At 41.4% G+C, this 13,447-nt stretch overlaps 1 protein-coding gene across 4 annotated transcripts in view; it reads right to left on the bottom strand.

Annotated features, from left to right (window-relative positions):
• Positions 1 to 206: 206 nt before the first annotated feature.
• The window catches only part of BLM (BLM RecQ like helicase), a 99,438-nt gene continuing 86,197 nt past the window's right edge, over positions 207 to 13,447 (bottom strand). For all 4 annotated transcript variants that reach the window (XM_033920355.1, XM_033920359.1, XM_033920356.1 and 1 more), the window contains 3 exons: positions 13,307 to 13,429; positions 9,509 to 9,728; positions 207 to 534 (listed from right to left, as the gene is read on the bottom strand). In XM_033920355.1, coding sequence (XP_033776246.1) covers positions 375 to 534; positions 9,509 to 9,728; positions 13,307 to 13,429 — 503 coding nt within the window. In that variant the 3' untranslated portion in view covers positions 207 to 374. The remainder of the gene's footprint in view (positions 535 to 9,508; positions 9,729 to 13,306; positions 13,430 to 13,447) is intronic.

Below are 13,447 nucleotides of genomic sequence, written 5' to 3'. Positions count from 1 at the left end.
TAAAAGCCCACTTTTTCAAGATTGCTTTTAACTCATAACCCCCTCTTCCTAAAGCAGCCACTGTAGTTTCCTTGTGAGCCTGGGCACTCCATTGTCCCAGGTACAAAATTTAGATTGTGAGCCCAGACACAGATAGTACCTGCATACAATGTGTACGCCTAGTAGTGCTATAGAAATGATTAATAGTAGTAGTAGACGTAAGTATCAGTCCAAGTCTGCAGATGACTCTAAAAAGGTACTTTTATTTCAACAAAGCAGACCATTATGACAACTGAAGAGAAATAGTAACAATTACAGCATTTACAAAGTTAATAGATTTAAGAGAGAAAACATTCTTCAAAAATTGCAAATACTGTAATATACCGTACACAAATTTACAAGAGTGTGTAGGATGGTTTAAGGAAGCGTCTGTTATTTTGGGGCACTGGTGGTGCCATAAATCCTGGTTTCCTGCTATAAGAGCTGGTGCTACTTGTAGACAATGATGCAGGCTGGGAGTTTGATGAAGTTCTTGAGAAGCCAGTCTTGCAATTTCTGAGAACAAGAAGAGAGAAGAAAACTCAGAATGTGTGCCGCTGTTAAGAATTTGAGTAAACAGGGATTGCACAGCTTGAACACAGACTGCTTGCTCATAATAGGTAATTTTTCATTACAAGGCAGAATTATTACTGCTGCTGCTATTAAACATTTAGATCTCCATTTTTGTGGAGAGAAATGTGGCTGATGAAAGTACAGATAGAAGAAAAACTAAACTAAACCTTAAGCTTATCTACCACATCTTCTCTATAAAGATAGAGCTCAGCACAGTTTACAAAAAATTTAAAGAAAGGAAAATATCATAAGAATTAGTGATTATATAGAGAGAAGCTAAATTTACATTTTTGAAAATAGCCAAGTTTTCAGATTTTTTCAAAATAATTGGAAAGAGCCCAAATTACGCAGCTGGATGGGAAAATTATTCCAAAGCTCAGTAATTTTAAAGTAAAGAGATTTCCCTAACTTTCCAATATAGATAACGCCTTTTAATGAGGGGAAAGATAATTTAAGCTTTTGGAAAGATCAGGTAATATCAGGTCTCACAGAATTCCAAGATAGAGGAATTAAAGGAGGAAGAGTGCCATGGAAGATCTTAAATGTTAGGCAGGCACATTTAAAGTAAGCCCTAGAAATTACTGGGAGCCAGTGAAGTTTTAAGAAAAGTGAGGAGACATGATCAAATTAGCTTTTTGCAAAGAACAATCTAGAGACAAAGAGAAGTGATAAGACTCAAGTATACTGGGAAAAGAAGGAAGGCTAGAAATGGAATTGTGAGACTGAAAGCAGCTGAGATCCAATATGTGGAGAGTAATGAGGAAAAAGTGGACATATTAAACAAATGTTTGCAAATGCTTCATAAAGTTTGGTTATAGGTTTCTGAGGCTTTGGAGCACTGAGACCCCATATTTGGAGGTGGGATTCTCTACCTGGGAAAGACTGCAGCTCTCAGGGCAAACCTTTGGGTGGACTTGTGGAGCCAGCCTGGTTCAGGGCTCGAACTATAGCTACGTGATGCTGGGTTCTATGTTAGGAGTCACTGCCTAGGAAAAGGATCTAGGTGTCATTGTTGAGGATACGTTAAAACAGTGGCGTAGGAAGGGTAGGAGGTGCCTGGGGCTGCGGTGCTCCCCGCTGCTTAATCCAGCCCCCCATTCCACACTTGTGCTCTCCCTCCCCTCTTAGTCTTCGTCAGCACGCTCCTCGTGCCAGCGTTGGATTTCCTTCTGATGTCACTTTCTGGCCCCGTGACCCAGAAATGGCTCAGAGGGGAGGGAACCAGGCTGGCACGAGCATCAGGCAGAAGTTGCTGGCACAGCAAAGATAATATAGAGGTACGGTGGGGGTAGGGGGGATGGTGCAAGAGCCCCCACCGACTTGATGCCCGGTGCAGTCCACAACCCCCTTTCTATGGCAATATATTGAAACCCTCAGCTCAATGTGCAGCGGTAGCTAATAAAGCAAATAGAAGGTTAGACATTATCAGGAAACGAATGGAAAATGATGAAATGTTATAATGCCCTTGTATCGCTCTATGGTATGGCCGTACCTTGAATACTGTGTGCAATTCTGGTTGCCATATCTCAAAAAGGAATTGAAGGATTTTGAGGCAGAATTTAAGCTTTGAAAAAAAGATAAGATAAAAATCCAAGATGGCTGCTGCCAGCAAATTTGCACCAAAAATGGCAAAAATAAATTTCAAATAAAAAAAATAGTGATTTGAGATGGGAGACCTGAACCATGCCCTCAGAAACCATTAAAAACATGTTTTACAGACCACCCCAATGCTCACACAGGAAATAATGGAGGTGTACTCACAGTCATTGAAGTGCCATGCCTGACAGGTGTTTGCACTGCAGCTGGAGGAAAAGGATTTTCTGCCTTAGAAAAGCTCCAAAAGGATCAAACTTAAAGATCTTCAGACTGAAACCTCTGCCCCCTCATAACCTCACCACGTGACCATGGGTGGGAAATGCAGACTATGCCCTGAAACTTTGAGGGGCTATTAGTACCCAGCCTGTGCTTAAACCTCTTGACAAAGGTCAGAAGGAAAGCTAGCTCCTAGGGGGATGGACCTCGAGCCCCCCAAAAGTGGCACATAACAGGCTGGCTTCACAGATCCACCAAAGTTTTTCTGTGAAGCAACAGTCCAGCTTTGCAGCACTGCATCCTTTCTTCCAGCAGATCACTGCAAGGGGTTTCATGGCACCCAAGCCAGTGAAAACGAACTTTAAATTAAAAAAAAAATCAATAAGAAAAAGCAGATCAGATCAGAAAAACTTCTGCATGGATTGCTTGCAGAAATTGAAACTGCAGGGGAGGGAAGGAACACCCTGTCTCTCTCTCAGTAGAAGGAACAGCACCTGCAGGTCCCAGATCACAGGAAAGAATTGGACACCTTGCATATAGAATCCGGAAGGGATGTACCAGAACAGTAGAACTGAGAAGAAAACCTAAGAAAGTTGAACATTAAAAGTTAATGCCAAAGATGGATGTAGCAAAATAACAAAATACCCCCTTTTTTCATCAATACTGGGCAAGTCTCTCAAATTGATATTACCAAATAACACTTTAAAGGCTTTTTGAATATTTTTAAGTGTGCTCATAAGCTCTTCAGCAAGGTGCCACATCGAGTATGTATGTCAAAGGACTCGGGCACTGCACACTGCAAATAAAACCAATATAAAAAGCTCATCTTTCCGGCTTCCTGATGTAGCCTAGCGAAACACAGACTGTGTTGCAGCCGTGAACTGACCTTTTCAGATAAGTGCTACTTTTCAATATCTTTTGTAGAGCTATTACATCTGCCACTCCAGCGGAAGCAAATTCACTTGCTCCATTCAATGTGTTATGATAAAAATCTAAGCACTTTACTAGCTGTCATGGTGCCTTGCTGAAGAGCTTGAGTAGAGAATGACATAGGGGGAAAAAAAATTTTATCACCGTTCCCGCCCTGTCCCCATGAGCTCGTCCCCGTCCCCACAACCTGTCAGATCCCACCCGCACAAGCCTCGAATAGTTACGATTTTATACTGAACTTATTTTATTAAAGTATAAAAAGAGACTATTCTGTACAATTGTCAATTTATAAACACAAATACAGAGCAAGGAACAATAAAACCCGTCTCTCCTCCCTTTCAGAAATATCCCCTCCACTATTGTAAAAACAGAGCAAACCAAATTACTACAGAATGCTACATAGAAATATCAAGCTAACAGAATACTTCAGTCACATATGGCAGGAATAGTGTTAGGGGAGAGCAACTAGGGCAACTGGTCAGAGAGAGAGCCCTAAGCCAGTTGGAAGCTAAAGAAGCACAGCCTGGGCTTTGCAGTTCCCAGTTGTGTCTAATACCAGCTCTAGAAGGATACATATTTCAAATCTGAAATATTCTAATCACAAAATAATTTTTTTTCTACCTTTTGTTGTCTAGTAATTTTATTTTTCAAATCACATTGGTCTCAGGCTTTGGTTTTGGTTTCCTTCTGACTTCATCATGGCATGGCTGGCTCCTGAAGGTAAAATAGGCACAAGAGGAGCTGGGGAGGAGATGCTGAGTCTGACATGGGTGCAATTTTTTTACCACAGGAGCAAGACTTTTCACCGCTTCCATGGGGCGGTGAAAGGTCTTGTCTCCATTCCTGTGGTAAACCAGTTGCAAATTTTCCCATTACTGCGGTGACCACGGTTTACCACGGTAAACAAAATTCATCCTCCTAGAAAACAAAATACCAACCATAACCAACATTGAAATCAACACAATCAGCTACCCCATACAAACCACCCTAAAGCTGCTAGAAATAACTATCGACAGATGCTGCACCATGCAACCGCAAATCAATAAAACAATACAAAAGTCATTCTTAGTCATGAGAAACTTAAGACAAGTTCGGAAATTCTTCGAGAAAACTCAATTCCAGCTCATAGTTCAGTCCTTAATACTAGGCCTACTTGACTACTGTAATATCCTCTACCTCCCATGCCCTACAACCATAACAAAACAACTACAAACTATCCAAAACACAGCACTAAGACTCATCTCATTAAAGAAACATGATCACATTACAGAAGCATATCTCCAATCGCACTGGCTTCCAATCCCAGCAAGAATACAATTTAAATTCTACTGCCTACTATTTAAGACTTTATACGGAGACAGTCCAAACTACCTGAATAACCGCCTCATCCACAACACCGCAACCAGACATAGGAAAACTCACACCCCATTCTCATACCCCCCAATTAAGGAGGTCAAACGGAAAAAACTATATGATGGCCTCCTGGCCACTCAAGCAGCCAAACTAGACAATCAAATCGCCAATCTACTGACAGCATCCCTCGACTACAAGACTTTTAGAAAAGAAATAAAGACCATACTCTTCAAGAAAACTCTGAAAAAAGAAATAATAACGCAAGTCTCAAACTCCACCTCTCACTAAAGCCAACTACCCCAAACAAATAACCTTACCCATTTCTTACTCTTTTTGAAAATGACCAATTTTTTTTTTTTTGGTAGGTTCTTGTTGTAATACATCTTGGATAATTCTTTTGTAAACCGCCTTGAACTGCAAGGTAATGGCGGAATAGAAATCCCTAATGTAATGTAATGTAATGTAAACAGTCCCCGTGTCATTCTCTACTTATGAGCACACTTAAAAATATTCAAAAAGCCTTTAAAGTGTTATTTGGTGATATCAATTTGAGAGATTTGCCCAGTATTGATGAAAAAGGGGGGTATTTTGTTATTTTGTTCCATTTTAAATTCATTACCCCTCTTGAGTGGATTGTAACTTAAAATCTGTTTGGATCGAAAGATGGATGTAGGGCAGAGTGTGAAGGAGAGAAAAGACAGCAAATCAATAAGAAGGCCTTGGAAACAGAGTTAAGGGCACAGACAGAAGTGCAACCAGAGACTGGGAAAAGATGTGTAGAAAAATAAAATCAGACAACAAAGGTAGGAAAAATGATTTCATTTTCAATTTAATTATTGAAATATTTTGGTTTTGAGAATTTACATCTGCTGTCTATATTTTGCACTGTTCAGGAAGAAATGCATTTATTTCTATTTCTCTGGTATATTAGAACTTTTGCCTAAAAGTGGTTGGGATGGACTCCTCAGCCCCTAATCTGTCGAACACATGTTTGGATTGAGCTGGATTGCTGACGGAGAAGCATCTGTGTACCATATACCACAGTGTGCTGAGGGAGGGGGCAAGAACCTTGGGCCTCACCTCCTCCGGGTCCTTGAGTGCTGGAAGAGCTTGCATGGATCTGGGGTCTGAGAAGAAAATCCTACCTGATGTCCATTTTGGATGATGGAGCTAAGTACCTGTGCACTGAGTCAGGGGACTCCTTCTGAGCAGCGCCGACTCAGCGAGACTAGACCGCTGCTCCAGGGTGTGCATTTTCTTCAGACAGCACACTTCTTTCAGAGCGGGGTACATAAACATAACCGAGTTTCTTGTGTTCTTATTTGATGAGAATAATTTTAGTTGGGTGGACAAGTATGATGGTAGGAGTCCGAAGAGTGCTTTATAACAAATGCAGCCGAATTTAAAAATAACTCTAGTTTCGAAAGGGAACCAATGAAGTTGCACATGGTCAAACTTTTTTAATCCAAAACTGCTCTTCATATGTAAAATCATCATCCCAATAGACCCTCGGCCACTTGGACGAGAGAGGAGATGGGGACGAACCAGCAATGAGAGGGGGCCGAATCGGAGTGGCCATCGAGGAAAAAATCCCTCCCAAGACCCCCAGGGCATAAGCAGGACCCCTGGCCGCCTGAAAGTAAGCCTTACACAAGGCAAAACCTAAATCAGAAGGAAAAAAAAACCCTAGCGGCCCAATGGGACTCCCTGCCCCAGCAGAAACCTGCCCATCTCCCCAATACAGGGGGAAGGTCACCTGAGCTATAGGCAAGATGGAGGTGCTTCCCTACAAAATCGGAGCCGAGCTTGCCAAAAACAGAACCCCTGAGGCCTATAGCTGCTGAAAGGCCTGAATCGCCCCAGCCGCTAAAGCAGGCAAGCTGGCAGAAGCGGTAAGGGAGTCCCCAGCACCATCGGCAGCAAGGGAAACCTTATTTCCCTGCCTGTCCGCGGCTAGGGGAATCGCTGTGTGGGCGGCTAGGGAAGCCCGAGCTTCCCCACCGTCAGCTGCCAGCACACAAAGCACTCATGAAGGGGATCCCTGAATACTGGCACCCGATGCAGATGAGGATTCCCCTTCATGGCGGACTGCACAGCGTCTGGAGCACAATGAGCACTTTTTCCCTTTAAAAGTACTTATTGTGCAATATGCAACCTAGCTGAAAGAAAAGTGCAGGTTAACAATAAAAAAAATCAATGTCAATTGAAGGCTCCCTTCAGACCGGCACTGCCTCAGGAACAGACTCCACTGGTTCTCTAAGCCATATGCTTTGCCGGTATCGGTGGCAAGGCTTACAGCTGAGGCACCTCTACAAAAATATGGTGAGGTGGAGGAGAGGGGGGAGGGGACCCAACTCATGACCTGTCGAGTGTGACACCCCTGAGGTCAGGCGGACCCCAAAACAGGGTCCCCCCCAGCTCAGCCTGGCACAAGAACGGTGACAAGGAGCACTAAACAAATTCTAACAGGCCTAAGTAAGGGGAGACTGGCACAGCTCACCTACCACCTGCTAAGAGACTGAGCAAAGACTGGTTTCCTAGAGGGGATACAGCTGTTTAGTACTACAACCAAAGTTTGGTCTCAATCTCCACCTGCTGGTCAAAGTGAGCTCTCACCCATCAGTGAAGTCTATACTTGAATGGAGAGGTGATAAAGAACACAGATTTTATGATGCTTATCCTAGGAATAAGCAGTGGATTTCCCAAAGCCATCTCAATAATGACCTATGGACTTTTAGGAAATTACCCAAATCTTTTAAAAACCCCGATAAGCTAACTGATTTCACCACATTCTCCGGCAACAAATTCCAGAGTTTAATTACACGTGTGAAGAAATATTTTCTCCAGTTTGTTATTTTTGGAAAGAGTGAACAAGTGATTCACATCTACCCTTTCCACTTCACTCAGTATTTTATAGACCTCTATATCATCCCTGAGCCATTGCTTCTCCAAGCTGAAGAGCCCTAGCCACTTTAGCCTTCCCTCATAGGGAAGTTGTCCCATCCCTTTTATCATTTTTATTGCCCTTCTCTGTACCTTTTCTAATTTTGTACATACACGTAATCAGTAAAACATTTTCTACCTAATCCTCTATACCATTCTCCAGGGGAGCTCAGAATAGTTTATGTGAATTTATTCAGGTACTTGAGCATTTTTCCCCATCTGTCCCGACGGGCCTACAATCTGTCTAATATACCTGGGGCAATGGGGGGATTAAATGACTTGCCCAGAGTCATAAGGAGCAGTGTGGGTTCTTAGTTTGAACCCACAACCTCAGGGTGCTGAGGCTGTAGCTTTTAACCACTGCACCACACTCATACCTATTCACAGATATTCGGTGGCACTATCCACTACTCAACTACTAGTCACACAGTGACATTGAATATCCTTACAGATTGAAAATCAGGGGCGGGAAACTACGAGGTGACACCAGGAAATTCTTTTTCACTGAAAGAGTGGTTGATCGCTGGAATAGTCTTCCACTACAGGTGATTGAGGCCAGCAGCGTGCCTGATTTTAAGGCCAAATGGGATCGGCACATGGGATCTATTCACAGGGCAAAGGTAGGGGAGGGACATTAAGGTGGGCAGACTAGATGGGCCGTGGGCCCTTATCTGCCGTCTATTTCTATGTTTCTATGTTATTCCCTTGGCGCTAACTGGATAGTTCTGGAGTAGAGAGTGGTGATGTCAAACTGCGATGTATGCAACTATGCAGGAACATTAGGACAGAATAATTGCAATCCTCACTTTATCCGGAGAGTTAACTAGATAGTGCCAGGGGCAGCAAAATATGTACTATGCCTGTAATGATCTTAGGATATGTGATGCCATTTTAGTTTGGCATATTTTAATTCTCATTGTGTTGATTTTATAATGGTTTTTATTTTGATGTAATTCCTGGTTACTGTATAATTGCTCTTATTGTTTGAATGGTAACTGTGGGCTATAAGATCTTTTTAATATAATGTAATTTTGTTCAGATTGCTCTGTGCATAACTCTCCATAAAACTTTAGGACAGAATAATTGCAATCCTCACTTTATCCAGAGAGTTTTTTGGATAGTGTCAGAGTAGTGTATGGGTGGAGTAGCAAGTTAAACAGTAAGTGATGATGTTTAGACTGCATGGATAATTTTCCAGAAAACGTTAGGATAGAATAATTTCAAACCTCACTTTATCCGGAGAGTTACCTGCATAGCAGTTCAGACAGGAGCAGCACTCAGTGCTGTGCCAAATATGTTAATAATTTAAAATCTACAGGCAGCGTTTAAAACAAATGCCGAGTATGACAGTTTTTAATGCAGTTCTTTTTCACTTTCATATTTTATCTGTTTACTAAGACACAAGCAGGTGTGTGTTCATAATCGTTTTGTTTTCCCTGTCACTTACCATATTAGTTTCTTTGTGGTTCATGATGCAAAGTTTGTTGGGTGAATGTGATTTTTATGCTCCATATGGGTGTAGACTAGCTTTGCTGATGGGGTCTTATGCAAGGAGTCGTCATCAGCAGTGACAGTCAGCTTTGATAGATACAGGGATGTCTGCATTCAGTGCAGAAAGGGCTCAATTTAATCGCAAACATCACACTAAAAGTACATCACCTGTAAAAACAGGCATGAGTATAGTGGAAGAATCCTTGTAGAACTGGTAGGGAACTGGGCAGGCTGGGGTGGAGTAAGCTCAGTAGATAGGTTGTGGATACAGTGTGTCATATTACATTGCCTTGGTTTGAAAATCAAAAAATAGAATGTTTAAAGAAATTACTACCATTCATGTTGCATCAGTTAAATCAACCAAGAAACCCCAAAAGACAGAAAATACCTCCGTGAAGCAGACTGTTGGTTTTCAGAAGCAGTTCTCCTCTTTGTGGACTTTCTGAAGAATGCTGCATTTTTTCTCTTGGTTCCCCTGTTGGCTTTAGTCCTGAAATAACTGGAGGTCTTATTTTGCTCACAATCTTGCTTCTGATCATTATCCTGTCTAACTGCTCCTCCAGTGCTTCCACATGATGAGACTGTGGATTTCTGAGAGTCCTCATCAACTGAAAAGCAAAAACACTTTGTTCACAACCTCTTCAAATGTTTTTTATGCATTTGGGTCCTGAGGTTCACCTAACAACATGGATTTTACTGCAAGGTAACCTGGATTTGTTACTACAGCTAAGGACTTGGTGCCAGAGTGTTGAAAACAAATATGGACTTTGGTCAATGTTCTCTGCTGTGAACATGGGGCCAGAGACATTCTCAGCTCCAAACCTGAGATTCAACAATGTTGCCCTACCAGGTCATGAATTTGGGCTGCAAAAACCCGAGGGAACGGTACAATTTAGGGGGTAAAAACTTATGTGCACTACGGAAGAGCGGGACTTGGGTGTGATTGTATGTGATGATCTTAAGATGGCCAAACAGATTGAAAAGGTGATGGCGAAAGCTACAAGGATGCTAGGTTGCATAGGGAGAGGTATGGCCAGTAGGAAAAAGGAGGTATTGATGCCCCTGCATAAGAATCTGGTGAGACTGCATTTAGAATATTGTGAAGACCGCACCTTCAAAAAGATTTAAAAAGGATAGTCGATCTACAGGAAGGCTACTAAAATGGTGTATGGTCTTTGTGATAAAGCCTATGGGGACAGACTTAAAGATCTCAATCTGTATACTTTGGAGGAAAGGCGGGAGAGGGGAGATATGATAGAGACATTTAAATACAATCAGCAAAAAATTGTTATTAGCCTAGTGGTGGAGATACCCCATGAAAGTACATTTATAATAGGTGGAGAAAAAGCCTCAACTTATCAACAATGTACGGACGGCAACCCAAAGAGTTCTTAAGCCAGTCCTGCTCTGTATCATAGGCAAAAAACTCCACACATTTCAAAATGTAACTTTTCAAAACGGGACCAAAGCCACCACTGTACACAGGGAGCCAGAAAAAGAACAAAACAGTTCACTTATCTTCTGACGATGGCAACAACAACAGCGAGTAGATCTTCCTGCTATAGCACTTCTCACGCTGAAAAAAGACAAGCCGTGTGTGGACGGAGCAGGAGAGAATGTGATTGCCGTGATGCAGCTGTTGTTCGACTTTCAAATTCTGAAAGGATTCGACCAAATAGAGCAGGATAAAAAACTATTTACAATATCCAATGTGACAAGGACAAGAGGACATGGACTAAAGCTAAAGGGGGGACAGGTTCAGGACAAATATCAGGAAGTTCTGCTTCACGCAATGAGTGGTGGAAACCTGGAATGTTCTCCCAGAAGAGGTAATTGCAGAATCCTCCGTTCTAGGGTTTAAGGGTAAGTTAGATGTACACCTCCTTATGAGTGACATAGGTAAGGGTAAGCTAGATGCGCATCTCTTATGAGAAGCTTAAGAGTGATATGGGGACTAATACTATGCCAGGGTACACCTGACGGGGCCTCCGCGTGTGCGGATCTCCGGACTTGATGGACCTAGGGTCTGTTCCGGAGATGGCACTTCTTATGTTCTTATGTGACATCCAGTTCCTTGTCTTTTTTCAGCTTGAGAAGTGCTATAGCAGGAAGATCTACTCGCTGCTGTTGTTGCCATCGTCAGAAGATAAGTGAACTGTTTTGTTCTTTTTCTGGCTCCTTGTGTACAGTGGTGGCTTTGGTCCCGTTTTGAAAAGTTACATTTTGAAACGTGTGGAGTTTTTTGCCTATGATACAGAGCAGGACTGGCTTAAGAACTCATTGGGTTGCCGTCCATACATCGTTGATAAGTTGAGGCTTTTTCTCCACCTATTATAAATATACTTTCATGGGGTATCTCCAACACTAGGCTAATAACAATTTTTTGCTTATTGTATTTATATTTTGTTATTGCGATTTGGATTCTTGAGAGACATTTAAATACCTACATGATGTAAATGCGCATGAGTCAAGTCTATTTCATTTGAAAGGAAACTCTGCAATGAGAGGGCATAGGATGAAGTTAAGAGGTGACAGACTCCGGAGTAATCTAAGGAAATACTTTTTTACAGAAAGGGTGGTAAATGCATAGAACAGTCTCCCAGAAGAGGTGATGGAGATAAAAACTGTGTCTGAATTCAAAAGGGCCTGGGATAGGCACATGGGATCTCTTGGAGAGAGAAAGAGATAATGGTTACTGTGGATGGGCAGACTAGATGGGCCATTTGGTCTTTATCTGCCATCATGTTTCTAACATTGTGTTTCCAGTTTCGTTTGTTTGGAATATCTTATTCAGAAAACATTTTTTTAAATGAAACAATTGCGATTAATATGCAATTATTTCTTTACTAGTCATTTTAAGATTCTGGTGCATTTCCTAATTATGTCTATTCCAATTCGTTATATGTGGGTATTGCCCAAATACAGCTTACTAGGATTCAACTTATTCAAAATACAGTTGCTAGAATGATCTTTTATAAGTCAAAGTTTAATCATGTGACCTCTCTGCAAGTTGATCTTCATTAGCTTCCTGTTAGAGCATGAATAGCTTTTAAACTATCATTTAGCTTTTAAGATTTTGGAGGGCATTGGCTCAGCTGATCCAATGCAATTGTTAGGAATTCATAAGCATGCTTGAAATTATATTGCTTTGCAATATTCTGTTCTTAGGGGGTAAAGAAGTTATCTCTGGATGAAAAGTCTTTTAAATATCAGCTGGTCAAAAGTTGGAATACATAGCCGGTGAATATTCAATGTGTTCAAATTATTTTCAGTTTTGCAAGATATTGAAACATTATTTTCTAAATTTTTATTATGAATCTTATATGTAATTGTTTTTTGATTTTATGATCTTTTGGTATATGATAGTTTAATTTTGTTCAATTTCCTGATTAATGATTCAGTTTCTTGATATGTAAACCTGCCTTAAACCTTGTTTGGGAATTTGGTGGCCTATAAATACCCATCATCAAAAAATGCTGACTGCCGCAGACTGAATAGTGATCCCCTAGAATTCCATGGCTAAAAATGATGGGCTATTGCAGGGTGCCTGCAGTTGTGTGCGTTGACACAAAGGAATAGCTCAGTAAGCCACAAAAAAAAAAAAAAAGACAGACCACTTGAGTCCACAGGAAAGTAGAAATCCAAAGCAAAACAAACTGTGGAATCCGATGTGAAGTACTTCCACAATTATTAGTCAATGGAGAGAACCCAACATGGTCCGTGTATTGACCAAAAAGGTCTTCCTCGGGGGTCCCGAGTGGTGGTCTCTATGATTTTTGTGGATATAGCAGTCTACACCCTTGTTCCACACATGCAAAAGTTATGCTACTGCACTGGGACTAACAGTTCAGAGTTTTAGTATTTTACTACTCTTTATTTAAATATCTTTGTAAAACTCTGTACTGTTAGTCCGAGTTCTGTTTTATATGCAGTAGCATAACTTTTGCATGTGCGGAACAAGGGCGTGGACAGTTACATCCACAAAAATCATAGAGACCACCACTCGAGACCCCTGAGGAAGATCATTTTGGTTGAAACATGGACCGTGTTAGGTTCTCTCCATTGACCAATAATTGTGGATGTACTTCACTGTTTTTAGTCTGTGAATTTTTTTATTAATAAAGTCGACATGAGCAACATCAGATTCCATAGTTTGCTTTGCTTTGCAAAGGAATAGCTGCCATACCTGGGAGAGTCCACTCGGAGTATTTCTGCAGCACATCAATTAATTCGGCACCATATTTTTCCAGTTTGTCTTCAGTTACCCCATCAATTCCAAGTAAAACCTCTGGATCAGGTGACAGGGTCTCTGTAGATAAAGAAAGAG

The sequence above is a fragment of the Geotrypetes seraphini genome, chromosome 14 (genome assembly GCF_902459505.1).
Source record: "Geotrypetes seraphini chromosome 14, aGeoSer1.1, whole genome shotgun sequence".
NCBI lineage: Eukaryota > Metazoa > Chordata > Amphibia > Gymnophiona > Dermophiidae > Geotrypetes > Geotrypetes seraphini.
This window is presented reverse-complemented; position numbering and strand designations above follow the sequence as displayed.